The sequence below is a fragment of the Anguilla rostrata genome, chromosome 7 (genome assembly GCF_018555375.3).
Source record: "Anguilla rostrata isolate EN2019 chromosome 7, ASM1855537v3, whole genome shotgun sequence".
In the NCBI taxonomy this organism is placed as follows: Eukaryota; Metazoa; Chordata; class Actinopteri; order Anguilliformes; family Anguillidae; genus Anguilla; species Anguilla rostrata.
Window position 1 is genome coordinate 51,477,886 of NC_057939.1, and position 26,698 is coordinate 51,504,583.

Below are 26,698 nucleotides of genomic sequence, written 5' to 3' on the forward strand. Positions count from 1 at the left end.
TGTGAGTAAGTTTGTGAATGTGAGTGAGTGACTGAGTGAGTGACAGGGCTGGATTAGGATGGAGACGGGTGGGGCAGTGACTCGTACCTGTCGAAGAGCACAGAGACCCGCTCCATGGCCACGATGACCGACTCGCTGTCAGGGGCGGTGAGGTCGGCGTCTGCGCCTCGTCCTGGACTGCACTTCTCCTTCCCTGAGGAGATCAAACCGTCATCAGTACACGCCCGGACACACAGCGGCAGCCTGACACTAGCACAGGCACTAGTACAGATGCTAGCGCAGACGCTAGCTCAGACCCTAGCAGGAATGCTAGCTCAGACGCTAGCAGAGAAGCTAGCACAGACGCTACCTTAGATGTTAGCACAGAAGCTAGCACAGACGCTGGCACAGACGCTAGCACAGAAGCTAGCACAGACGCTGGCACAGACATTAGCACAGATGCTAGCAAAGACGCTAGCTCAGATGCTATCAGGGACTGCATTAGCACCAGTGTGTGCGTGTGTGTGTAAGGTCACCTGTGTACATGCAGGTCAGCATTAGCCCCAGTGCGGCCATGGCTCGGTGGGGGCTGGGCATGTTGACCCGGTCCACGCTCAGCTTGACCAGGGCCTCCCCGTCCAGACGGGACAGCTGTTCGGACAGCAGGAGGCGCTCCAGCCCCCTCAGCACGCAGTGGTACACCACGGAGGGCGTGGCCTCCTCGCTCGCCGACAGCATCACGCCACATGTCTGCGGGGGACAGACAGGCTTCAGCCGCTAGCATCCCTTAGCTTTAGCATTAGCATTTACAAAGAGCACCAGCTATCTTTACTCCTGCTAACTCTTAAGAGCTGGACACGGTTAACTGCCTCAGATTTAAACAGCCTGATACAGTCTTAGGATAAAACAATTCAAGCAGAGTTTCTGTAATAACCTACTAAAGCAATCATGTTTAGAGCTGTACAGGCTACGTTTGAGAGTCTTTTCACCCCTAACCTGATATTTTATTATCTCTTAAATAAAAGCCTCTTCTTGAAGTGCGCCTGCCCTGCTGTTGGAGAAGCCGCTGTAGACCCCGCAGGTGAGTCACCTCCTCCCCCTCACCTGGATGATGCCGGCAGTGAACTCTGACCCCACGTCCAGCGGGTAGTTCTCCATCATGTAGAAGGCCACTGCGCACATCACCAGCACGTGCTGCTGGTTGTGCAGGTTCACACAGCTGGGAGAGCGAAACACATCGTCATACACACATCAAACTGCCCGTGAGAAATGTGTGTGTGTGTGTGTGTGTGTGTGTAGCGGTGTGTGTGTGTGTGTGTGTGTGTGTGTGTGTGTGTTGTAGACTCACTGTGATATGGCGCGCAGGTTGGAGAGCAGGTACTCGCTGACTGTGGGGATGAGCTGCTTGGCGGTGTGTGTGTGTGTGTGTAGCGGTGTGTGTGTGTGTGTGTGCGTGTGGGAGGGGTGTGTGTGTGTGTGTGTGTGTGTGTGTTGCAGACTCACTGTGATATGGCGCGCAGGTTGGAGAGCAGGTACTCGCTGACAGTGGGGATGAGCTGCTTGGCGGTGTGTGTGTGCGTGTGTGTGTGTGTGTGTGTGTTGCAGACTCACTGTGATATGGCGCGCAGGTTGGACAGCAGGTACTCGCTGACTGTGGGGATGAGCTGCTTGGCGGTGTGTGTGTGTGTGTGTGTGTGTGTAGCGGTGTGTGTGTGTGTGTGTGTGTGTGTGTAGCGGTGTGTGTGTGTGTGTGTTGCAGACTCACTGTGATATGGCGCGCAGGTTGGAGAGCAGGTACTCGCTGACTGTGGGGATGAGCTGCTTGGCGGTGTGTGTGTGTGTGTGTATGCGGTGTGTGTGTGTGTGTGTGTGTGTGTGTGTGTGTGCGTGTAGCGGTGTGTGTGTGTGTGTGTGTGTGTGTGTGTTGCAGACTCACTGTGATATGGCGCGCAGGTTGGACAGCAGGTACTCGCTGACTGTGGGGATGAGCTGCTTGGCGGTGTGTGTGTGTGTGTGTGTGTGTGTGTGTGTGTATAGCGGTGTGTGTGTGTGTGTGCGTGTGTGTGTGTGTGTGTGGCGTGTGTGTTGCAGACTCACTGTGATATGGCGCGCAGGTTGGACAGCAGGTACTCGCTGACGGTGGGGATGAGCTGCTTGGCGGTGTGTGTGTGTGTGTGTAGCGGTGTGTGTGTGTGTGTGTGTGTGTATAGCGGTGTGTGTGTGTAGGGGTGTGTGTGTGTGTGTGTTGCAGGCTCACTGTGATATGGCGCGCAGGTTGGACAGCAGGTACTCGCTGACTGTGGGGATGAGCTGCTTGGCGGTCTCCTCCAGCAGGTCACACTCCAGCACATAGAGCACCCCATGCAGCGCGCCCAGGCGGCTGGGAATGTGTGTGCTGCGCAGCGTGGTCTCCAGCAGCCTGCTGACCGGCTCCGCCGTGGCCTTGTCCTGGGAGAAGAGTACAACACAGCACAGCTCACACACACACCGTCACATACTGCCTGTACCTCACAGACCTACTACCTAGCCACACACTCACTATCAACATACTGCCTGTACCTCACAGTCCCACAGCTTAGCCTTATCCTGAGAGAGCAGCACAGTGCAGCTCACACACCATCACATACTGCCCGCCCTACAGCGTGGCCTTATCTTGGGAGAAGAGCACAGCCGAGCTCACACACCAGGGCATTTCAACCATTCCTGATCCAAGGACCCCCACACCCAGGCTCAAAGGCAATCCAGGCATCCCCCATCATAAGTTAAAAAGGGTCATATTTATTAAGAAAAGGTTCTTATGTGACAGATTGGAAATGCAGAAATGTCAGCTGATTGGTCGGCTGGCTGGTCAGCTGATTGGCCGGCTGGCTCACCATGCCCAGGACAGCCGCTGCTTTGCAGATGGCCGGCACCAGGTACTGGTTGAGGATCTCGTCCTCGGCCGGGTGGACCTTCTGCAGCTCCGACAGAGTGCTGAACATCATCTCAAACTGGTTCCTCTCAGTGAACAGGTCCGACACGGCCAGGAGCTGCAGGAGAGACGGGGAACGTTGCCGTCAGACACGCTATCAGACACGCTATCAGACGTGCTAAAAGATACAATACCAGACGCTATCAGACACACAGAGGTGAGCTCTTCTCAAAACAGCTGCAGTATTATTTTATTATGCATACAGTCTAGTGTATTTTATAGTTCAATAACTCACGTTGTTGTATTAGCATTTATTTTGTTACTGTAAAGCACTCTGGAACCGCGGTGTGAAAGCACTTACTGTCAACCTTCCTCATTTTTATCATCAGTCCGAAGTATGCAATAAGAGATATGATAATAAGTACATGATAATGACAGACTCTCTGTCCTCTGCCTGTGATGGGGGAATGAGGCCACATCAGGGGAATGAGGTTCTGACGCCCAGGGAGAGGAGGTTTTGGGGGTCCCCCCCACACCCCGTGCTCACCGAGCGCACCACCTCACTGATGAGGATGACGGGGGTCTTCTTGCTGTTGGAGGAGCCGGGGAGGATCCACTGGCTGTAGAGCTCCAGGAGGAACTGGGAGCAGGAGTGGATGTCCACGCCGGCTCGGTGCTTCCTGAGGAAAACCAGCGCAAGATGGCGTCTCATTCACCGCTGCTCGAGAGGACCGCACGGCGCAATACCACCAGCGCCCAACAGAGGGGGGCAGGCCTGACCTGGAGTTGATGGGAGAGGTGGGGGGCGACGACGGGGCGGGGGCGTCCGTCTCGTCTTCCTCATCCTCGTCCCACTCTTCCTCCCTCAGTGGGGTGATGTTGTTCCCCAGCCACACCGAGTGGATGGACACCTGTCAGAAAGGTCATTATTAGCATAATCATTCACGTCATGATACAGAATGTAAAAAATAAATATGTTAGACACAACAAAGTGTGTGCGCAAAAAAAACACGTCAGACACAACAAACTGCTCTACTGCTTGTGTTAATGGACGCGAGAAATATGGAGGCAAGCCGGAGGGAGAGGGTAAGAACCTCAGGTATTCCGGTTAGCCACACACCACGTTTAACCGCGCGGTCACAAATCGCAGAAGGAAAAGGATTAGCCCCGCCAGCCGCCGTGGTGGTACCAGGGCACTCTTTACCCCCGTCACACAGAATAAACTCTTCTACACAGGAGCCGTGAAACGTACCATTGCTTAGATAATTTACAGGATGAAGAAAAGCTCTCCTAGGTGCCGGTATAAATAAAGGACTACATGCCAAGCTAGGCTCTGCTCAGCAGGCCGGACTAATGAAACAATAACTATGTCACTGCTGACTGCTGATCGAGCAAATCCCCTCCGAACACACACTCCACCACCGTCCTGGGTGGTCACCCAGTTCCAGCTCCTGAAAACGTCACCACAAACGGCTCGACCCACAGCAGGTCCGACTCCAGACTCAAACCCAGAACAAAGACTCTTTCAGACCACAGGCCAAGACGCTCAACTGGTCACACGGTAAAGCCGATTCCAGCACTGCTCCTGACACTGCCACAGACACGGCAGTTACACGCCTACATTAGATGCTGCGATTGGCAGGAGATTAGAATCAAGCATTCAGATTGGAGGCTAAATAAATGCCTTAACTGGTTACACTGTAAAGGTCTTACCTGGCCTAGCTTGTAGTCCATGTTTCCCATCTCCCTCTCAGTGTTGATCTGAAGGAGGAGTTTTTCATGGCTGATTAGGGTACCTGAAAAACAAGCAGATTTGAGTGGGCTGACTTAGGCAAAGCCCATCAGTACAACACACATCACCATTCACTTCTACATCACCATGAAAATACACACACCATCAGTACTCACACACGTGCACACATGCCATCGGTACTGAGATACACACACACGCATATACCATCAGTACTCACTCACACACACGCTCACCTATAGAGGAGGAGGAGAGGGAGGGCACGGGGTCCCAGGCCTGGTAGGGGTAGTGTGTGGGGACGTTGTCCCTCTTGGACACCATGGCCTGGATCTCCCACTCCACAGTGCCTCGGATCACACTCAGCTTCCTCCCAAACCTCACAGAACGGCATGAACCAAGCTTAAGGCCTCAAACATAGCCACGGTTCCCACTAAGTCTAGGTCCCCACTAAAGCATAGGTCCAAACTAAGCATAGGTCCCCACTAAGCGTAGGTCCCAACTAAGCGTAGGTTGCCACTAAATCCTAGGTCCCCACTAAAGCCTAAGTCCCCACTAAAGCCTAGGTCCCCACTAAACCTAAGTACAAACAAGTCAGAACAATTGGTTAAAACAGAAACGGGTTGTGTCCAGTTTACCGGGTGTCCAGCACTTTGAGGGTCTTGTTGCGCGGCTGCTGCTCGAGGCAGCTGACCGCCGGGTTTCCCGCCACGGGGAGGGTCATGGCGCTCAGCACCAGGGACGTGATGGCCTGCACCGCAAGCACGTTGATCTGCGTCCGCTCCAGGTCCTCCTGCAAAAACCAGCGCACACTCGCTCTCACACCAATCACATCGCAGGCTGCTGTCAGTCACGCCATCCCATTGGCCGACAGACTCGATGGCAGAGGTTTAAATGTTCGTCACATGTTCTGTTCTGTTCAGTAGTGGCAAGGGAAGCAGTGCGATATAACAGATAGGGAGCAGGCTGTGCAATGCAGAGGTTGCAAGTTCCATTCACAGGTATGGCTACCACTGCATCCTGGACCAGGTTACTTAAGTATACATGTAAATATGTTAGCCGTGTAAGTTGCTCTGGATAAGAGCATCTGCTAAGAGCTCCATTGAGCCGCTTGGCCCCACCTCCTGGTGACTCTCCTCCTCATGGTCCATGGCGATTGGCTGCGTGACCAGCACCCCCAGCAGAGTGGCCCAGGTCTCCTCAAACTGCGTCCGGCTGCTCCACCCTGCATACAAACAAAAACATTAACCATTCTCAGTCTTACAAAGCCCACACGCACACTCTTCTGCAGCTCCCTTGCACAGACACACACAATAACATCCTTTAAAATTACCCAAGTATATACCCTGCAAGCTGATTTTTGGGGATGATAAAAAAATTTTTTTAACTGACTGAAACTTTGATTGCAACTGCAGTACAACTGTCTACAGGGGTGACCGGTCTGGCTCATCCTCATCAAAGCTGGGTGACCAGACAGCATTACTCTTCACACTCCAGAGCCCACACACACATATGAAGCATCAGCAGCTCAGCCTTCTCTCTTACCCAGAGTGTTAATGCGATACAGGAACTCCCTGAAGACGTCCTTCTCCTGCAGGAACTCCACAGGGATCTCCGGCAACATTGTGCCCAGCTCTCCACTCGGCCTGGGGGACCAGCCCAACTTCCAGACCTGGAAAGAGCACCAACACCGGCGGCCATTCTTCACCAGCCCACTCTTTCAGTTTTCACATTATTCTGCACTAACCAGAACAAGTTAACGTGCCATAAATTATGTTCATCTTCACCAAGTAGAACAGTCAGTTTCATACACTTTATACTATGTTTCCCCTCACCAAATCAAAACACAAACAAGTGAATACACTATACAACATTTTGACCATAACACACAGTTTGTGGAGTACCCTGCAGGCCGGTGTCTTGTGTAGCTGTAGGTGCAGACTGACCCTTACTGTAAGGAGCCTGCTGACAGAGGCAGGTGTGAATGTGAAAGTAACGATGAGACGGATTTGGGCGGTTCCCTCACCAGCGGGGGCACTCTGGTGTAGCTGTTGACCAGCGGGAGGCGGGCCAGGCTGATGACGACGTTGCGCAGGGGCGGGGTGAGGAAGGCCGGGATGCGGCTGTTCCTGGGGTGGCCCAGGGCCAGGGTGCTCTGCAGGGCGTCCACCAGCTCCGCCATGACCTCACAGGCCTTCCGCGCGCACACGTCTGAGAACGCGCACGCGTGTACACACATGCACACATAAACACACACACACACACACACGCACGCACACGCACACACACGCACACACACAGAGACACAGAACAAGCAGTTGAGATGTATGTTCAGGGCATAAGTTGACAGAAGTGTTACGCAAGTATGCATGTGCTGCAAAAATATTAATACGCACAACAATTACATTGCTGCTATTTTCATGTACCCTTTTTGTTAAGACACAATAATTGGTCAGAGGGAGACTCACTGTCTGTGGACACTGCGTCCACCTGGTCCTCCTGAGCGGCCCTCTCTGCAGACGTCCTCTTCCTCTCCGGCCGCAGGAGCTCCTCCCCCGGCTCCACGGCCACTGGAAGCACACACACGCACACACACAGGTACACACACACACACACACACACGCACACACACAGGTACACACACACACACACACACACGCACACACACCCAGCACACACACGCACACACACGCACACGCACACACACACACGCACACGCGCACACGCACACGCACACGCACACGCACGCACGCACACACACACACACACACACACACACGCACACACACGCACACACACACAGGTACCCGGGGTATGAAGAACAGTAGACTGGAGAAGAAAACCCTGCATACTACATTAAACGGTCCCAGATATAGCGCACAGTCCAAACTTTGTTGGCTATACACATGCTTGAAAGCGTTAAATAGTGTGCGTTAGCTAGCATGTCTTTTCCTCACAACCGAGCAGAAATCTCATTCCTTTGCCTTGACGTGGGGGAGCAACTGGCTGAGTCAGAAAGGAAAGAGCACAGGAGCTCTGCGTGATGAGCAGCTCTGCGGCTCGGCTGACCTGCTTGTATGAGCAGCCGCATGCAGCGGATGACGGAGCAGGCCTGGCTCACGCAGGCGGCCGAGGCCAGGAGGCTCCAGACCGACGGCTGCTGCAGGGCCAGGCAGCAGCAGGACAGCGCTGTCTGCAGGTCCAGGCTGAGCGGCACCTGGTCCTGCAGCACGCGCCAGGCCACCAGCTGAGGAGAGAGACCAGGAATACGGCACGTTACACTAAATACTGCACATGCTGTTTCAGTATCATTACTGCATTCTGTGCATGCAGTTTCAGTATTATTACTGCATTCTGCGCATGCAGTTTCAGCAACTGGCAGCAGTGCATGCCATTTCAGTTTCATTACTCCCAGCAGTAAATACCATCATGGCTGGAATATTACTCAGCATGCTATTTAAGCCTCATTAGACAGTAATGTGGTGCACTGGGTCCATGTTCTGCACAGACAGACTCAGGCCCTCCCCCCTGCAGCAGGGGGGTCCCATGGCAGGCGGCTCACCTCCAGGGCCAGCCTGGTGAAGCCGCTGATCAGGGCCGCGTTGTCCGCGCGGATGTGCAGGGCGACGGGCAGCTTGGGCAGGGACAGCAGGTACTGACTCAGCGCTCGGCACAGGCTCAGCACCGTCTGGTAGAAACCCGGCTCTCCTGAGACCAGCCAGCAGAGGGCAGCACAGTAAAAAAAAAAACCCTCAGAGCGGCAAGTAACATCACGTTACATTACACCCAGGCACTCAGCATAGGCTGCTGCCTAGAACACACATTTCACCCTTTAGAGTGTGAGGTCACAAACAAGTAATTAGAATGTTCTTCACAGAACATTCTAATGCTGATGTCACAATCACTGCAAATAATTTAAAGCAACAGAGTTCTAGAACACTGACTTAGAATAAAAATAAAAATAATTCCCAAGAACCTACTTTTCAGAGGGTTAAATATATATGTACATACTGATGAAGGTCAAGTGCCAGTGGGGCCTGTGCCGACCCCCGTGCATTTGAGTCATCTCGGGGGCTCACCGTAGACGTCGTTGAGTTTTTCCCAGTAGGGGTGGGAGGGGGCGGGGCCTGCGGGGGGAGGGTAGGCCTGATGCGGAGCGGGAAGCAGCCCCACGGCGCAGGACAGCCGCTCCATGGTCACCTGCAGCGCGGTCACCAGCAGGACGTTCCCCTGGTCCCGGGACAGCCGCTGCACCCCCATGCTCAGACAGGGCGCCAGCAGGTTCAGATTGAAGTCCTGAGACGGGAACGAGTCACATGGTCAGGGGAAGGAGGAGTCATCCACACAGGCTTGTGTGACTCATCTCACATTTGCTGAATTGACTCAACTGAAATAAAGTGGACCCCAACACTGATTAACCCATAGCATAGCTGGGACATCAGATCCATGCTGTAGCACTGATTTACACTGATGTAGCACAGCTGTAGCACTGAATTAGCACAGCTGTAGCATTACTGTAGCACCCCTCTGGCTGTACCTTGCAGGCCATGATGGAGGAGAGGTCATCCTGGGGCACTTTGGTCAGAAGCTCAGTGGACTCCAGGAGGGCGGAGTCAGTGCACTGGCAGCACTGCGACTTCACCAGCGCCACGTACCAGTCCTGCCACAGGGGTGCACAATGTTACACACCCACACACACACACACACACACACACACGCTGCGACTTCACCAGCGCCACGTACCAGTCCTGCCACAGGGTTACACAACGTTACACACACATACTTTGTTCCATCCTTAATTTTAACTCCATACGTTGCTCCCCACCTTGTCCGCAGTGACATTCTCCAGGGCAGGGGGGGGCTCCCCGTCCAGGGGGTGTGAGGTGACGGGCGGGGGCGGGCTGCTCGAACCCTCAACAATGGTGGCTCTGAACCTGTCCAGCAGGGAGTAGAGTCGCTGGTGCCTGCGGGAGAAGTGTATGGCATCCTCATTAGTCCAGAAAGCACAAACATGGCTGCCGACCAGAGCTGGGGGGGGGTCAGCTCAGAAATTAACCCACATCCAATTTATGAAATGAAAAATTCCCAGAATGCTCAATGAGGATTTCACAATGAATGGATTTTGGTTCATTTCCCCACCTGGGTGAACAGTAGTGGGTTTGACCCCCCAACACTGCTGGAGCTTGACACCTGTGGTTGTTGCTCCTTTGATTGTACTTACCTCTGAGCCAAACTGCTGCTCTGGAGGTACTCCTGAATTCTGTCCAGTTCATCCAGGGGCAGCTGGGCTGTGCTGTTCTGTTTCGGAGGGGGGGGGAGGGGGTACAGGAATTTAAAACACAAACACAGGAAGCGCACAGAGCCCAAACAGTCCCCCTCGGTGCAGTACAGCGCCCCCTACCTGCAGCGTCTCGGCCAGCAGCATCTCCACCCTCCTGCAGGCCAGCGTGTCCACCATGCGCGCCAGCACGCGGAACGGCGTGCTGATCAGCTTGTCCACGTACAGGATCAACAGCGCCCCCGACTGGCTGAGGTGGATCCCCTCCAGACACTGCAGCGTCTTCTTCAGAGTGGTGGGCTGAGACAAAGGCATAAAAACTTCACTGTACAAGAACCGTATTACACAAAAAGCATTCCACTCTGCTTTAACACAAATGTAGACACATGAAAAGTAAATTAATTAGGCCTTGGAACCAACATGTGTGGACTGTTAAGCCAATCAATGACTTAAATGAATCACTTAAGTGCTGAAATAGGGTGAAAACCAGCACACACAAGAACAGAAGTATCACACTGTTGTCACAGTTCCGGCGAGCAGCCACTAGAGGCCGCCAGAGTTTCACTGCGTGTCATTATTCCATTATTGGTTCACTGCCTTCCCCCGTGCCTCATGTATCTCCAGGTTTCCGTACCCACTTCCCCTCGTGTGAATTGTAGAGCTGTTAAGAGTCTGGTGTTTGTGTTCCAGCACTTTCTCTGGTCCTCCAGGCTGTTGTGGGTGAGCGAGGAGCAGCGGACTCACGGTGGACAGGTTCTCGCAGCGCGATTGGATGGCCTGGATGAAGAGGCCGCTGGCGGCGGTGTTCCGGTGGATGGCGCTGATGAAGTCCTGCACCGGAGGCTCATGGGACAGGGTGATCAGGTCCTCCACGTGGTTGACGATCAGCCAGGTCAGGTGCTCCGAGTCGTGCAGGTTCTGGCACTGGAGCAGAGAGGGGGAGGGGCGAGGCCGTCTCTAATTAAACAGGGAATTCACCCCCCCCCCACTTTATGACACTTCAACAAACAGCCACTGAGATGCATGATCTTCAAACGTTCCTCAAATGTGAAACACTGAGCCTATTCTAGAACTCCAGGACTTCCCTGAGAGAGTCAGCAGGTTCTAGAACTCAAAATGAAAGACTCAGTGAAATCTAGAATGTCAAATGCTCTTTGTCAAAGTCTGCTTATTCTAGAATGAATTATTTTGATGATGATGAATTCTTTTCTCATTGTGACATTCAACAGATTGCACAAAGGTTTTTTTTAAAAATTGAAACGTTCAGATTCTAGCAGGATAAATGCTCCTCTCTGAAACATAATCAGGCTCTGGAGTGAAAGACACTCTCCTCCCTGTATCATAACCGGACTCTGGAGCGACAGACACTCTCCTCCCTGTATCGTAACCGGACTCTGGAGCGACAGACACTCTCCTCCCTGTATCGTAACCGGACTCTGGAGCGACAGACACTCTCCTCCCTGTATCGTAACCGGACTCTGGAGCGACAGACACTCTCTCTGTATCTAACCGGATCTGGAGGACAGACACTCTCCTCCTGTATGTAACAGGACCATGGAGCGAAGACCTCTCTCCCTTATCGACCGACTCTGGAGCGATAAGCGCTCTCCTGGCTGTATCGTAATCGGACGGCGGCTCGGAGCGCACTAATTGGACGGCGGCTCGGCGTGACAGACGCTCTCCCTGCATTGTAATTGGACGGCGGCTGGGAGCGCACTAATTGGACGGCGGCGGGGCGCACCACGTAGTCGCAGAAGAGGATGAGCGAGCCGCGGCGCACCAGCTCCGTGTTGCACATGGAGAGGCGGGGCTCGGGCCGGTCCTCCTCCTCCCCCGGCCCGTGGGGGCTCAGCAGCTTGGTGCTGGAGAGGCTGTGCCGCCTGGGGGGGACACACACACACACACACACACACACACACACGCATACGCACATGCACGCACAGGCTCACACACACACACACACACACACACACACACACGCATACGCACGTGCACACACAGACACACACACACACGCATACACGCACACACACACACACGCATATGCACATGCACGCACAGGCACACACACACACACACACACACACACGCACACACGCACACACACACACACACACAGCAGGATTTCAGTACGTTTCACATCCGTAAAACAACCTGCATATGTGGCCATAAAGGCAACATAAAGCTCATTATATGGCATTGTGGCTGCTCTTGCTGTTTTTGCATAACAGCATGCATGCTGTGTTATGATGATTATTACAGCAGTGAGCCCACCTGGGTGTCTGGTGCACGTCGGACCACCAGCTGTAGTTGGTGTAGTGGATGATGAGGAGGATCTGGCACCAGAGCAGCACCAGGGAGGGGTGGGTGGAGGAGAGCGTCTGCACCAGGCTGTTGAGGCTCTCCAGGGTGTAGAAGCTGCCCTCGCCCCCCTCGCCCCCCTCCCCCTTCAGCAGCTGGGTGGCGGCCGCTGTGATCCGGCGGAACATGCCTGGAGAACGCAGAGGAGAACCCGGGGTCAGCATGACAAGTCACACACTCAGGGGTCAGAACTCAGGGGCCAGGATTCAAGGGTCCGAATCAGGGGTCAGGACACAGGGGCCAGGACTCAGGGGTGAGGACTCAGGGGTCAGGGGCCAGGCTACAGCAGGACTCACCGGATTTGAAGATGTGGATGAGGCACATGAGCAGGGTGCCCAGCTGCTGCCAGTAGAAGGTGTGCTGCTGCTCGCTCATGTCCACCTTCACCTGCTTACTGGAGATCTCCTCCAGCAGAACTCCCACCAGCTGCAGCAGGAACCTGCCAGAGAACAGGCTTCAGTGCCCCCTAGTGATAGCACCTACACAGGCCTACAGCGCCCCCTAGTGATGACACCCACACAGGGCTTCAGTGCCCCCTAGTGACAGCATCCACACAGGCCCTCAGCAAGCCCTAGTGACATCACCCATCAAAAAATGTGCCCTAAACGTTTGTGCCAGAGGCAGAGGACCTGAGTGTGTGTGCAGGCACATCAAGCCTGAGTGTTTGAAAATCAGTATTACATGACAAATGAAGCAGGGGGGAAAATTTTGGAAAAAATGAAATGATGACAAATCCAGTCCCTGAACAACACCCCCTCTATCTCCCTTAGTGTTCGCACCTGGCCAGCGTCTCCTCGGGGGGGCATTTCTGAGGCTCCCCATCCACCCCGTCGCCCGCCTCGCAGGACGGCGGCGTGGGGACGCCGTCGGCACGGAGACGGCGGATGGTGGCGCAGGAGAGGAGGGAGGGGGAGAGAGAGAGCTCCTGTACGCGGGACAGCACGATGTCCTCGGTGGACTGGGACACCAGCACCCTCAGCACCGCCAGGATGCCCGAGACCCACAGCTGCAGCGTGCCCACGGAGGCCTGAGGGGCGGAGAGCAGGGAGCAGCCAATCAGAGTGCAGCCCCAAAGGCATCAGCCAATCGGAGCCCAGCCCCAAAGGCATCAGCCAATCAGGATACTGATCCAATGGCACAGACACATCGGAACGAATAAAACACAGCCCCCAGTCACATGGCTTTTCAAAAAAAATGTATGCATTTGTTTCTTCCCATCATATTTTTGAAAACAGACATTCAGGCCAAGGGGCTCACCATGGTGCTGGGGGTCACAAACATGCTCTTGAGCAGCATGTCCACGGGCCGCAGCGAGGAGGGGGCCACCGTCTCGAACAGCGAGTTCAGCACCCCCAGGGCCTCATGGGAGTCCAGGAGCATCTGCACAGCGGGACGCACAACGACACAAACCGCTAGCACCTGACCTGACAGCAGAGAATTTTAACAAACCGCTGAACGGGTGGAGAGAAGGTCCAGCCTGCGGCGCTCACCTGTTGCTTGGCGATCATGGGCAGGATGATGTCAGCGATCTGGCGGGACAGCCTCTTCCACTTGTCCTCGTTCTCCTTGTGACACTGCTGCAGCACCAGGATGAACATCTGCAGCACCTGCAGGGTGGCGACAGAGAGACTTACAACTGGTACAGCAAGCAACAGAAACGCACACTCGCACGCTCACAGATGTACATAAGCACACACACACTAACGCACACACACACTCACACACACACACTGAGCAGTACCTGGTGGTGCTGGATGAGTCGCAGCAGCATGGACACCACCACCTCCTTCTGGGTCTCCAGCTCGCGGCCGGCGTCCGCCTTGTTGGATCCGCGCAGCACAAACAGGTCGTGCACGATGGGCTGCAGTGCCGGGATGGCTGAAGAACAGAGACAGTATGCTAACACAATTAGCACAGAGATAGCATGCTAACCCAAGCTAATTAGCACAGAGACAGTATGCTAACACAGGCTCATTATCACAGAGACAGTATGCTAACACTGGCTAATTAGCACAGAGACAGTATGCTAACACAGACTAATTAGCACAGAGACAGTATGCTGGCACAGGGTAATTACCACCGAGACAGAATGCTAGCACAGGCTCATTAGCACAGAGACAGAATGCTACCACAGGCTAACTGCTATGTGATTACTCATTACTCATTTGCAGGCCCTACCGTGCGTGACAGCCTTCCTGCCGCTGGCCATGATGCCGTCGCACAGCTGGATGATCTTGGGGATGCTGATGATCTGCTTGGAGTGGTAGCGCTCGTACGACAGCAGCACCAGGAAGAAGAAGATGTTGGGAACGATGGCTTCCGAGTCCCTGCGGGAACCACAATCCCAAACACTTAACAGCCAGACGGGCAGCGAGCAGGGCCTGCTTTAGCAATGATGTCATCTTCTATTTCCACAACATTACAACATTAGGTGTTGAGCAAATCATAGCAGGAAGGCACCATCAGAATAAGTGCTAATGTATTCAGTAATACTGGGACCCCGAGAGGCACCATACCTGAACTGTCCAACTTCGATGTACTCAAACTGCTTCAGCACAAAGCCAATGAACACCTGCAACACAGAAGGCAGCGCGTGAGATCTGCTCCAATCAGAGACCGCGTTACAGACACGCCCTTCCCGCGGGGGCAGGCCTGACCTGGTCCGAGTCCAGCAGGCAGTAGTTGACCCGCAGCTGCACCAGCTGGGCCAGCAGGTCCAGGACCTGGCGCTGCAGATGGACGGAGGTGGTGGTGGTGTACTGCTTCAGGGCCTTGATCACCAGCGGCTCAAACAGACGGATGTGGTTGTGGATGGCGTTCTGGGCACAGGAGAGAAATGGTGGCCTTAGGAACTATCATTCACATGCGCTGTGCTATACTGCATGTCTACACCCTGTACACGTGCGCTACATTACAAAATGTCGCCATGAAAAGATCAGTGTGGGGACCCACGTTCAATCAGAAGTTTTTGAATTAATAAAGAATAATGTGCAGCGCATCCGGTGTATACATGGAAAACATTAACAATAGCTTTACTTGATTTGCATCACCGAGATTGCCTTCTAAATGAAACCGGATTCTTGTCCATTAATCACGACAGCTCCTGAGCTCAGGGCTGAGTCTTCTGCTCTCGAACCCGGGAAAGCAGGGTTTGACACACGGGTCACTTTAACGCCGGAGCGCAGGTTTGGGGGAGGGGTGGGTAACAGCGGCGGGGTGGTTACCTTGTCCCCTCGAAGGCGGCTGACGTTGGCGATGCTGGACCTCAGCTGGTGGGAGGGCTTCTGCATCACATCGAACCAGCTGAGGGCGACAGAGTGAGGATCAGACTGAGCTATGCTCATAGCTGCGTAATGTGTGTGTGTGTGTGTGTGTGTGTGAAAGTGTGTGTGCGCGTCCCTCTCTCTCTCACCCGGAGGCGTCCTGCTCGTGCTCGGCCTGTACCATGTTGCGCAGGCTAGCGTCGGCTAGCGCCTGGGTGAAGTGCGTGTAGGGGGCCATGAAGCAGTAGTGGTAGAGCCCGGGCCTCAGGCTGGACGAGCCCAGCCGCAGGGCCTTCCCCTGGGCCTTACTGGGGTTGGACCAGGACCCGTCGTACTGGGACGCCAGGTTGGTCCCAAACAGGGTCTTCAGCAGCTGGGGAACCACAAATAGTAATCTTAGTAAACGTGTTCCACAATGAGGGGGTACAGATGGGGGTACCCACCGGGGAAACTCACCTGCTGCACACACACCGTCGCCATGGTGGGCTCTCTGGAGAAACAAGCCTTCAGGTACCCCAAGATCTCCTCCACACACTGTGGACACACACAACTTCAGTGGTACAGAACCTTCCACACACAAGAGCTCAACGTGGTTCAGACTTGAAAAGAAAATGAGCCGGAATCATATATTAAACAAACCATTTTGGCACGTGTTGGGAATGTTGGGAAAAGAAAAGGGGAAAAATCGCTCACCTTTCCGATGTCCTGGAGAGTAGCCAGCTCCAGCAGCTGAGACAGCACGTCCAGCGTGGACCTCAGGAAGCCTCCCAGCTTCTCGCTGGGGTGGTGAAGGTCCAGCGTTACCTGGGCAACACAAAGGAGGACGTTCTTACCCTGACAGCAGCCTTCTGTTCATCAGAACAACTTATAAGATAAATACCTGTTTTATAATCCACCTTTTTTGAACATGTACACCAACGGACCACAACCCTGTTCCTGAAGATCTATGGTCCAGTAGGTATTCATTCCAACCCTAACAAAGCACACCTCATTCAACAGCTAGAAATCTCATTGAGCTGCTAATTAGTTGAGTCAGGTGTGCCAAATTATGGTTGAAATGAAAAGCGACAGGATGGTAGATCTCCAGGAAGAGGTTGATTACTATTGAAATGCACCTTTCACATGGATAAAGGTCTCATGAATCTCATGCGCTCACCTTGTAGTTGGCGTGTGTGGCCTTCAGCACGTCGTACAGTTTCAGGTAAGGGGGCAGGTGGTAGAAACTGCCCAGCGTGGAGGACTTGTTGATCGTAGCTGACCCCGTGTTCTCAGTTGGTCTGGAAGCTGGGGAACGAGAGAGACGTGGGTCCCTAAGATCAGGCCTGCTGCTAAACACGTCCAACAAATCCACCATCAGAACAATCTGGGATTTATTCTGCATTTAAGTCTTACAGCCACTAGGGGGCAGGCCACTGGTTTGTGTGCGATTTCACAGTGATTTCACGTCATGGGATTGCGCTCTTAGTTTCTTTTTTTTTTTACCTGGGTTGACCTCGCCGCTCTTCTTTGGACTCATGGGGGCAGAGCCAGTGTCCGTCGCCTCCTTCTCCTTCCCCTTCCTCCTGATGGGGCTCAGGGAGGGGGTGTTGGCCAGGGACGGGAGACTGGCCTAAACAAAGGGAAAACTCAGAGGTGAACACACTGTCGAGCTGCGAATGTGTGTGTTGGAGCTCAAGTTTTTTCCTCCGATTCATTAGAAAATGGTGACTTGTATATCCCAAGCGTTTCTATGGCCACTACTTTTCATCTAACTGAAATATCCAAGACCTCTGCCTCATGTTGAAGCTTTTAGGGTCCATGAATGAGTATTTCCTATATATATATATACCACCACCACCTCCGTCCATGAGTATTCAGGAAGAGAATCAGGCGAGACTACACCCCTATGTGGTGTGAGCAAATACAAGCATAGCACAAGCTAGGCTGGGAGATGCTGAGAATCGGAAGACATTTTTAAGGGGGCACAGAATACACCCCACCCCCCCTCCCCCTCGGTTACCTTGACGGCGGGGCCGGGGGCCACCTCGTCCAGCACGTGGGTGCAGATGTTGAGGATCTTGAGCAGGTGTGTGAAGAGCTGCTCCACCATGGGCCCCAGGGAGCGGTCGCCCAGAGCCGCCCATGGCTCCTCCTGCTTGGCGGGGCCAGAGCCGGACTCCTCCTCCCCGCTCCAGGGGCTCCTCATGCACTTTGGGGCCGCCGCTGTCGGGGGCGGGGGTGAGCAGTGTGAGTCTGGGACTACGAGCAGTCTCAGTGGCACACGTCTCTCATGTCTCAGTGTTTAAAGAAAAGTTTCAGTGAAAAGAATGTAATATATGGACAGCCTATGTACCAGGAGAATAACCTATAAACCGGCTCAGGGAATGTATGAGTAGTCAGTCAGTAAGCAGTCTCAGTGGCGAGAGCAGCAGTCTCAGTGGAGACAGCAGCAGTCTCCGTGGCGACAGCATTCTGACTGGTCTGGCTCTCTGTACCTGCCAGTAGGTTGCCGGCCAGCAGCAGGGCGTCCTGGTGAGCGGACAGGTCCAGAGGGAACCAGGCGGAAGACAGCAGCGACAGCACGATGTGGGCCATGCCCACCATACAGGGCCTCTTCCCATCATCCCCCGGGCCTGGCAGGGGTAGGCTGCACATACCATAGATATACAGCGTTACAGATATACCCCTAACTCTACCTACAGGATGCACACACCATAGATACTCAGTGGTACAGAAATCCCCCTAACAGCACCAAAGGCTGCACATACCATAGATATAAAGATTTCACACTCTATTGTAACAGCCATATCTAAGGTCAGCAAGCAGGTTGCCAGCAGGGACTGGGTAGACAGTACACTTGCATAACTGAGCATTGCTCTATAATGGGGGGAAGGAGGGGGGCTGTAAATGTGGGATATGAATCAGAGGCAAAGCAGGAGACAGGCATGCCAGGGTAGCGGGTACCTGAACGAGCGTGCCCGGTTCTTATACATGCTGGAACGGGCCGGCTGGCTGGCCGAGGTGACGTACCCGCAGTGCCAGCCCATGCTCCAGGTGCACACTGGGAATGCGGAGGACAGGAGGCACAGGGCTTCACAGCAGCCAAACTGTAAAAATACAACCCCAGTCTGATCAGAAACAGGCTGTATGACTGTCCACAGTCAGCCTCAACACACAACTGCTATTAACATACTGTACGCTCTCTTTATTCCAAGTGAAATTCATTTGTTTGACCTGGTTTCCAGGGGCTACAGTGAGCAAAAACAGTCTTTTCAAAAATCTAATTTCAAAAGTCTGCTAGCAGGGTGGGAGTACAGTTGCTAAGTGTGTAGGGGTACAGTTGCTAAGTGTAGGTGTGCAGTTGCTAAGTGCAGCGGCACAGTTGCCAAGCGTAGGGGCACAGTTGTTAAGTGTGTAGGGGTACAGTTGCTAAGGGTAGCAGCACAGTTGCTATGTGTAGGGATGCAGTTGCTATAGTTACTACAGTCATTTCAGCATGCACGTCTGAGCCAGGTGTGATTGATGGCGGGGGGAGGCGGGGCAGCTCACAGTCAGGGCTCTGGAGGTGGAGGAGGTGAGCGCGTGGGACACTGCCGTTATCACTCTGGACAGGTTGTTCTCTATGGTGACGTCAGACGTGTTGGGGGACAGGTTGTAACCTCGGTACATCCTGAGGGAAAGAAGACCACACACGTCAATTACACTCAACATCCACCCATGAGTGCCGTCTACATCCAAACAGTGGAACAGTACCTGGTCTTAGTACTGACAGGAAGCAGTGTACCGAGTGACAGTACTGACAGGAAGCAGTGTACCTAGTGACAGTACTGACAGGAAGCAGTGTACCTGGTGACAGTACTGACAGGAAGCTATGTACCTGGTGACAGTACTGACAGGTGACAGTACTGACGGAAACTGTACCTGGAGTGACGAAGCTGTACGTGACAGTACTGACAGGAAGCTGTGTACCTGGTGACAGTACTGACAGGAAGCAGTGTACCTGGTGACAGTACTGACAGGAAGCAGTGTACCTGGTGACAGTACTGACAGGAAGCAGTGTACCTGGTGACAGTACTGACAGGAGGCAGTGTACCTGGTGACAGTACTGACGGTGAAGTGGGAGGGGGGCAGCGTCTCGTGCATGAGCAGCTGCAGGTAAACGCTGCTCTGATCCTTCGCTATGGAAACCACAGGGTCGGCCTGGCCCTGGTCACAGTCGTAGAACAGCCTGCTGACCAGCCTGCGGGACACAAACACCTTCATCACACTGAGAACACCACAGGTGATACCCTATGAGCTAGGCTTGCTTCTCCTTTCAGACCTTACAATAAAGCACCATATCTAACCCGCTCCTACACATTGCAGTTATTACCTTATCTGACCCATGTTAATCAGAGCTGACGCATGCTCACACAGCGTAGGCCTCTCTGCTGGTTCTTTCAGAGTGGGCAGCGTGTGTAAGACCGTGTGTTAGACAGCGTGGAACACGCATGTGGCGTGTAGCGCTCACCTGCTGACAGTGGCGGCCGCGACGTGCCGCACCCGCGGGTCCTCGTCCCCCAGCAGCGGTATGATCACCTCGTTCAGCACGCGATCCTGCAGCTTCAGCAGCTACGCACAGCAGGGACGCATCAGAGAGGGGGCGGGGCTACAGACAACACGACTACAGAGCTACACACAGCTGGGACGCATCAGAGAGGGGGCGGGGCCCCAGACAACACGACTACAGAGCTACACACAGCAGACGCATCAGAGAGGGGCGGGGCTACGCACACAGGACGCTACAGAGAGGGCGGGGCTACAGACAACACGACTACAGAGCTACAACACAGCAGGAACGCATCAGAGGAGCAGCTGGAACAACAACACGACTACAGAGTAACACAGCAGGGACGCATCAGAGAGGGGGCGGGGCTACAAAAACACGACTACGGTCTACAACACAGCTGGCCATCAGAGAGGGGGCGGGGGATGCAACATGCAGACGCCAGGAGGGGCCCGTCGGGCTCAAACACAACACGACTACAGAGCTACACACAGCTGGGACGCATCAGAGAGAGGGCGGGGCTACAGACAACATGACTACAGAGCTACACACAGCAGGGACGCATCAGAGAGGGGGCGGGGCTACAGACAACACGACTACAGAGCTACACACAGCAGGGACGCATCAGAGAGGGGGCGGGGCTACACACAACACGACTACAGAGCTACACACAGCAGGGACGCATCAGAGAGGGGGCGGGGCTACACACAGCAGGGACGCATCATAGAGGGGGAGGGGCTACAGACAACACGACTACAGAAATACAGACAGGAAAACTGTACAGCTACAGACCACAAAGTTACTGACCACCAGCTGGAAAACAAATACTTCGGGTAAACACCATTTTTAAAGCGTTTTGCTGTTCTGGAGAGGGGCTGCTGTGTGTAACATTAAAACTGTGCTGTGTCCTTCTTAGTGGTATACAACATACTTCAAAGGGCTCCATAATGACCTGCAGGGATTAGACAGGGAGGGAGGGGCAGAAGCTCATACTAACCCCAGTGTAGTGGTGCTCCCCCTTGTGCAAATGTGCTGTCTTCCTCTCCAGGAAACTGACTAACCTGCAGAGCAGAAAATGACTTGTCAATGGGGGGCCTAACTGCGCACATAAACCAGCTGGGCTGAGTCAGTGCTCCAGCAGCGAACCCACGCGGTCCCATCCCCTCACCGAAAGTCCAAGTCCCCCAGCGTTTCCAGCAGCTCGTTCCGCACCAGCCAATAGGAGCAGTCCCTGAGGGTCAGGAGGTCGATGACCAGCCGCAGGCCCTGTTCACTGAAGCTGCTGCTGCTGGTGCAGAGGGCCATGAGACAGTGCTGGAACACAAAAAAGAAACCAGCTCAAACCAGCGCACAAACCGGCATTTCAATTCAATTCTGACCAGGGACCGCCTGCAGTTCCTTCAAGCACCCCCAGGGGTCCGTGGACCCCCTGCAGCCAGGATGTAGCTGGCAGTCAAAACTTGTGCCAGAAAAACGAACGCGAACAAACACGCCCTATTCCCAGGTCAGTGTTTCCAAACGGAGCAGGGAGCGGTGGGACAGCAGATCAGGGGTTCACACTGATCCCAGGTCAGTGTTTCCAAACGGAGCAGGGAGTGGTGGGACAGCAGCTCGGGAGGTTCACACAGATCTCAGGTCAGTGATTCCAAACGAGCAGGAGACCGTGGGCGCAGATCAGGGTTACACAGATCTCAGTCGAGGGCGTGCGGCGAGGCACCGTCAGCACTGGAGCCCACTTACAGGACAGAACTCGTTCGCAGGCTCTGCAGACAAGGGCACCAGTCCCTGCAGGAGACAGCGTGGTTCCTCCAAAACCACAGAACATTACATTCTAACATAACCACCGACATCAGTGGTAACCAGCCCTGTCCCAGGAGATCTACTGTCCTGTAGGTTTGCACTCCAACCCCAACAAAGCACACCTCATTCAACAGCTACAGCAGGGCTGCCCAACCCCGCTCCTGGAGATTTACCGTCCTGCAAGTTAGAAAGCTAACATAACTGGGCCCCAAGATGTTTCACAGTCCGCCAGCGAGAAAGGTTCCACCCAAGCTGGAAAAATTTAGGAGCACGCCAATGCACCCCAATGAGTAAATGTGAACCTAAAATGGGACACTGCAGAGAACTGCATACCTTCATGGCCCAAATGGGCCACATATCTAAAATACCTTTTAGACCCAGTTTTGTTAGCGACGGCTAACAAAACTGGGTCTGAGACGTGTTAAAGCTCCTGAAAGGGGGCGCTGTCCCTCGGGCAGGCTGACCTGTGGAGCCCTTGACGCGGGCCAGCCAGGGCTCGGCGCTGAAGCGGGTCTTGTGGAGCACGGCGCAGATTATGGCTCCGCACAGGACGGCGGTGGCCCCCCGGACCTGGGGGTCCCCGTGCTGCATGTAGTTCAGGATGTCCGTCACATACTGCTGCTCTGTGAACACAAACAACGAGAGAGTGGTAAACAAAACTTTATATATACCCATAAAAATCCATGTTTATAATGTGCATTTTTACCACATAAACATGCAAAAGTGTATTCTGAGAGAAGACAGGTGTATAAGTTGGGTTTAAAGGACAGCTAACATAATGGTCACTTCGCCAGAAGATTTACTGATGATTACTTTAAGGGGAAAAAAATAATACGCCATCTTAAACAGATAAGTGCAGGCATGAAGACCCTCACCCAAGGCTGAACGAGACCAGGGGCACCACGAGTGAACACACTCCTGCCTCCTGATACAGGCCCAAGGGTGTTGGGAACTTCAGTGAAGTAAACATATTTTCCTACGAGCGAGCTCCCTTAAAGAAACAGTGCTGCAATATGTAGTACTCTTCATTAAAGAAGCACCTCAGCTCAGTCACTGGGTTGTGAACGTTCCCGTGTGTGACGGTGAAATGCCTCTCTCTCTCTCTCTCACCCTCGGGCTGTTGGCCCTCCAGGGGCTCTCTGTACAGGCTGTTGAAGAAGGCTTCGGGGAGCAGGGCAGCAGCCGCCCCCACACAGCTCACCGCCAGCGCCTTCACGCTCACCCGCACCTCCTTATCGGGCACCAGATCTGCAGGAGAGGTCACACCCACCAATCACACCGCTGCTTATTCAAAATGTCTCCATCGTCCACCAATCACACAGCTGCTTATTCAAAATGTCTCCATCGTCCACCAATCACACAGCTGCTTATTCAAAATGTCTCCAAATCCACCAATCACACAGTTTCTTCTTCGATATGTGCTCACCGTTCTTCTGGCCAGTGAGGAGGAAGGAGGCGGAGAGGAGGCGCACGCAGTGGACCAGCGGCTCGGCCTTGCAGTCCGTGTAGTGCCCAATCTCGCCTTTTATCCGGGACGGCTGCTTGGAGACAGGAGACGTGATCTGAGCGCGCTCGGGCCAGAGAGCGGGCAGCACTCCGCAGCGTCCTGGGCCCAGGCGCGGGTAAAGCCGGCCTCCCGTTACGGTGGCGAGGCGCTCACCTTGTTTTCGGGCTCCGCTGGCTCCAGCACCTCGTCCTTCGGTATGAACCTGTCCACGCTGCTGTCCGACCCCTGCCTGCAGTGACCCAAACCCTCCAGCAGGTGGGGCTTCCTCAGGGCTACGGCCCACAGACGAATACAAACACAGCACGTCAAAGACCAGCTTAGAGCAAGCGGAACAGACCCCACCTACATGGGACCACAGTCAAGCTCCCGCCTTTCTCTTCCTCCACAAAAGAAGACAGGGGACTCCTATTCTATACCTGTAATCTACTATCATAAAGACCATTGTCATGACCAGCACTATTATGATGATGATGAGGATGACGATGATGACAATGATAATGATGATGATGGTGATGATGATGATGATCTTACCCAGGCTGGGCTGGGAGAAGGGCTCCAGTGGCTCCTCAGGCACAGCGCTGCTTGCCTCCTCTTCCTCATCCTGCAGCGTCCCGATCTGCATGCCTGAGTACTGACTGTCACTGCCGTCCAGCACCTGAGATACACACACACACACAAACACACGCATTCACACGCACACGCACAAACACACAAACGCACGCATTCACACGCACACGCACAAACACACAAACGCACGCATTCACACGCACACGCACACGCACAAACACACAAACGCACGCATTCACACGCACACACGCACGCACACACACGCAAACGCACAAACACACACACACACACAGGCACAGACAGACAAACACACAAGCCAATCAGGCGACATCTAGGGCATATAAACCACACCCCCATTCCGCTGCCTTCCTCACTTCTCCACTCCCTCCAGCTTAAACACCATTTCCATATTTAACCAAAAAAAAATCTGGGATCTTTCCCAGATTCTGGCTGGAAGACAGTTTTGCTGCATGTCTGGGTTTGGAAGTCTGACTGAATACTGAACTACAGAAACCGGCCTACAAAGCGAAGCTCTCCCTGCTGAGCCAATCAGCAGCTCAGGGACACAGATCCAGCCAATCAGAGTGACGCGACACAGAGCAGAACCGCAGTGAACGGCACCCTGGTCCTCCATGCGTTAGTGTGACGTTACGAACAGCAGCCCGATAACCAATTTTCATGCATAAGGTGAACGGTGACTGTTAAATCTATTGGTGAGATTTACCGTGGAAACGGCAGTCACTACTTACAAACAATCTGCAGAAAGGACTGTGACTGTACACATACACAGATGGATTCATTAATACATCCCTAAATAAATGAGTGAGACTGTCTTTCATCAAAGGAGGATGAATGAGCAGGATGGTGTGCAGAATTTACCTCTGAAAAACTGAGTATCAGCTCTCAAGACAAAAAAAAGGCATATCAAAGTGACAGGATTAGTTCACACACAAGATGAGCTTAATGGATTGGGATGGAAATGGAATCTGAACGTGCACTGGTTCCAAAACGTGCATCCACCACAGAATCAAGGACGTCCAAGGAGCCAGCAGACAGAAAACATTCACATGCTAGGATTTAGTTAGGATTAGCATGAGTCAGGATTAGCATTTAGCGTTAGCACGAAACGATACCGCTATCTACATGAGAAAATTGAATCGTGATAAAGGTATATGAGTCAGGCAAATCCAAGGACCAGTTCGCACCCATGCTGCTCTCTGCACCCAATGGCAGGACGCCCAGGGGGTAGGGGGAGGAGCCAAGCCACCAGATCTCTGACGAACAGCTCGGGGTGACACCCACTGTGGCTGTCTGTGCAGAGGGCTGAGGACCATGGACACGGCCCTTTCTGAGTGACACGGGCGGTCAGGCAGAGAGAGACCAGGCAGGAGGGGGGGGGGTCAAAGGTCATTAAGAGCAGGGCTGTAGCAATGAGAGGGCGGGGGGGGTCAGGGGGTCGGAGCCGAGGGGGGTGGTGAAGGAGGGCGGAAAGGGGCGGAGTTGCAGAGGCCCCTCCCACCCCGGCAGCTGCTGACCTTGTCACTACCGCTAGCGAAGGAGGAGGCGGCGGAGTAGGAGGAAGAAGAAGAAGAAGAAGAAGGAGGAGTGACGGACGACCCGAAGTCGGAGCAGGGCGAGACGTCGGGCCCCTCGGTGGAGGTGGGGGACGGCGGGGGCTGGGCCCGCCGCGGCAGACTTACGAGCTCGGGGCAGTCGGAGGGCGTGGCGGCCGAGTCCGGCCCCTCGGTGGTGGTCTGCGAGCTGTCGCTGGCGGGCGACAGCGCCCCCTGGTGGTTGGTGTCGGACGGGCCGCCGCTGATCTGGCTGGAGCCGCGGCTCAGCATGCCGTCCTCCTCCCCTTCCTCCCCCTCCACCTCCTCCTCCTCCTCGGGCGTGTCGACCCCGCCCTGTTCGGAGGAGGCGCTCAGGTCCACCGAGTCGCCCGGCTGCAGGCTGCGCTGCGAGGAGCGTGGCTGCTCCGTGATGATGTCATGCGCCGCCGACGCGTCCAGCGTGGACACGCCGGAGGAGGAGGAGCCGGCCGTCTCGCTGGCGCCCTCGCTGTTCACTGAGGCTGCGGGCGGAATTACAGGCAAGTTACCACTCACACCAGGGTCATACTATACACCAAGACTTCTTATTAATGACACTTTAAGGACAAATAAAGGACTTAGGCCACGCACCTGTGAAGGTTCCGGAGCTGACCTCTGACCTCGCCTCAAGGTCATCTTCTAGCCCCTCCTCCTCTCCTGAGAGCAGCTTCCCTGAGGAGTGAAAGCACTGCCGGTTACAGGAAGCAGGAGCCACACACACCCCTGCTGCCTTCCCAAAACTCACACACACCCCTGCTGTCTTCCCAAAACTCACACACACCCCTGCTGTCTTCCCAAAACTCACACACACCCCTGCTGTCTTCCCAAAACTCACACACACCCCTGCTGTCTTCCCAAAACGTGTGGCCAGGAAACCCACAACTATCACTGCTTGACACATGAAATACTCCTACAGTGTAAATGGGGAAGATCTGGTTGACAAACCAAGCGGTTGACACACAAGTCAGAACGGCCAGAGGTCATGCAGGAGCATTCAAAGCTAAGTTTGCAATAATCCTGGATTGATATGACCATTTAGCCAGCAGTTTTTTCTATGCAAGCAAAAACAAGCTGCACAAAATAAGTTCAGTTTATGGCAAAATGGCGCCTCCTTCCGGGCGTCTGCGGTGGGCAGCTAAGCGAGTGGAGGGCGGAGAGTGAGGAGGCG

The 26,698-nt window shown here is 54.1% G+C and overlaps 1 protein-coding gene across 1 annotated transcript in view; it reads right to left on the reverse strand.

Annotated features, from left to right (window-relative positions):
• The window catches only part of LOC135258650 (huntingtin-like), a 41,455-nt gene that overhangs the window by 3,360 nt on the left and 11,397 nt on the right, over positions 1-26,698 (reverse strand). Inside the window, exons 11-64 of the mRNA XM_064342093.1 lie at positions 26,122-26,202; positions 25,639-26,012; positions 23,903-24,026; positions 23,525-23,643; positions 23,291-23,402; positions 22,975-23,112; positions 22,271-22,487; positions 21,749-21,827; positions 21,233-21,402; positions 21,062-21,125; positions 20,029-20,129; positions 19,612-19,758; positions 19,068-19,188; positions 18,549-18,625; positions 18,014-18,165; positions 17,539-17,741; positions 17,022-17,148; positions 16,696-16,823; positions 16,233-16,343; positions 15,996-16,073; positions 15,689-15,912; positions 15,501-15,579; positions 14,934-15,095; positions 14,793-14,848; positions 14,455-14,603; positions 14,018-14,154; positions 13,767-13,883; positions 13,534-13,656; positions 13,056-13,303; positions 12,573-12,715; positions 12,190-12,406; positions 11,657-11,795; positions 10,660-10,839; positions 10,039-10,215; positions 9,859-9,935; positions 9,463-9,601; positions 9,175-9,297; positions 8,717-8,933; positions 8,200-8,345; positions 7,707-7,884; positions 7,106-7,207; positions 6,664-6,848; positions 6,183-6,309; positions 5,759-5,862; positions 5,276-5,430; positions 4,877-5,016; positions 4,604-4,686; positions 3,671-3,801; positions 3,438-3,570; positions 2,853-3,008; positions 2,237-2,427; positions 1,084-1,198; positions 516-729; positions 88-193 (exon numbers count right to left, since the gene is read on the reverse strand). Coding sequence (XP_064198163.1) covers positions 88-193; positions 516-729; positions 1,084-1,198; positions 2,237-2,427; positions 2,853-3,008; positions 3,438-3,570; positions 3,671-3,801; positions 4,604-4,686; positions 4,877-5,016; positions 5,276-5,430; positions 5,759-5,862; positions 6,183-6,309; positions 6,664-6,848; positions 7,106-7,207; positions 7,707-7,884; positions 8,200-8,345; positions 8,717-8,933; positions 9,175-9,297; positions 9,463-9,601; positions 9,859-9,935; positions 10,039-10,215; positions 10,660-10,839; positions 11,657-11,795; positions 12,190-12,406; positions 12,573-12,715; positions 13,056-13,303; positions 13,534-13,656; positions 13,767-13,883; positions 14,018-14,154; positions 14,455-14,603; positions 14,793-14,848; positions 14,934-15,095; positions 15,501-15,579; positions 15,689-15,912; positions 15,996-16,073; positions 16,233-16,343; positions 16,696-16,823; positions 17,022-17,148; positions 17,539-17,741; positions 18,014-18,165; positions 18,549-18,625; positions 19,068-19,188; positions 19,612-19,758; positions 20,029-20,129; positions 21,062-21,125; positions 21,233-21,402; positions 21,749-21,827; positions 22,271-22,487; positions 22,975-23,112; positions 23,291-23,402; positions 23,525-23,643; positions 23,903-24,026; positions 25,639-26,012; positions 26,122-26,202 — 7,696 coding nt within the window. The remainder of the gene's footprint in view (positions 1-87; positions 194-515; positions 730-1,083; positions 1,199-2,236; positions 2,428-2,852; positions 3,009-3,437; positions 3,571-3,670; positions 3,802-4,603; positions 4,687-4,876; positions 5,017-5,275; positions 5,431-5,758; positions 5,863-6,182; positions 6,310-6,663; positions 6,849-7,105; positions 7,208-7,706; positions 7,885-8,199; positions 8,346-8,716; positions 8,934-9,174; positions 9,298-9,462; positions 9,602-9,858; positions 9,936-10,038; positions 10,216-10,659; positions 10,840-11,656; positions 11,796-12,189; positions 12,407-12,572; positions 12,716-13,055; positions 13,304-13,533; positions 13,657-13,766; positions 13,884-14,017; positions 14,155-14,454; positions 14,604-14,792; positions 14,849-14,933; positions 15,096-15,500; positions 15,580-15,688; positions 15,913-15,995; positions 16,074-16,232; positions 16,344-16,695; positions 16,824-17,021; positions 17,149-17,538; positions 17,742-18,013; positions 18,166-18,548; positions 18,626-19,067; positions 19,189-19,611; positions 19,759-20,028; positions 20,130-21,061; positions 21,126-21,232; positions 21,403-21,748; positions 21,828-22,270; positions 22,488-22,974; positions 23,113-23,290; positions 23,403-23,524; positions 23,644-23,902; positions 24,027-25,638; positions 26,013-26,121; positions 26,203-26,698) is intronic.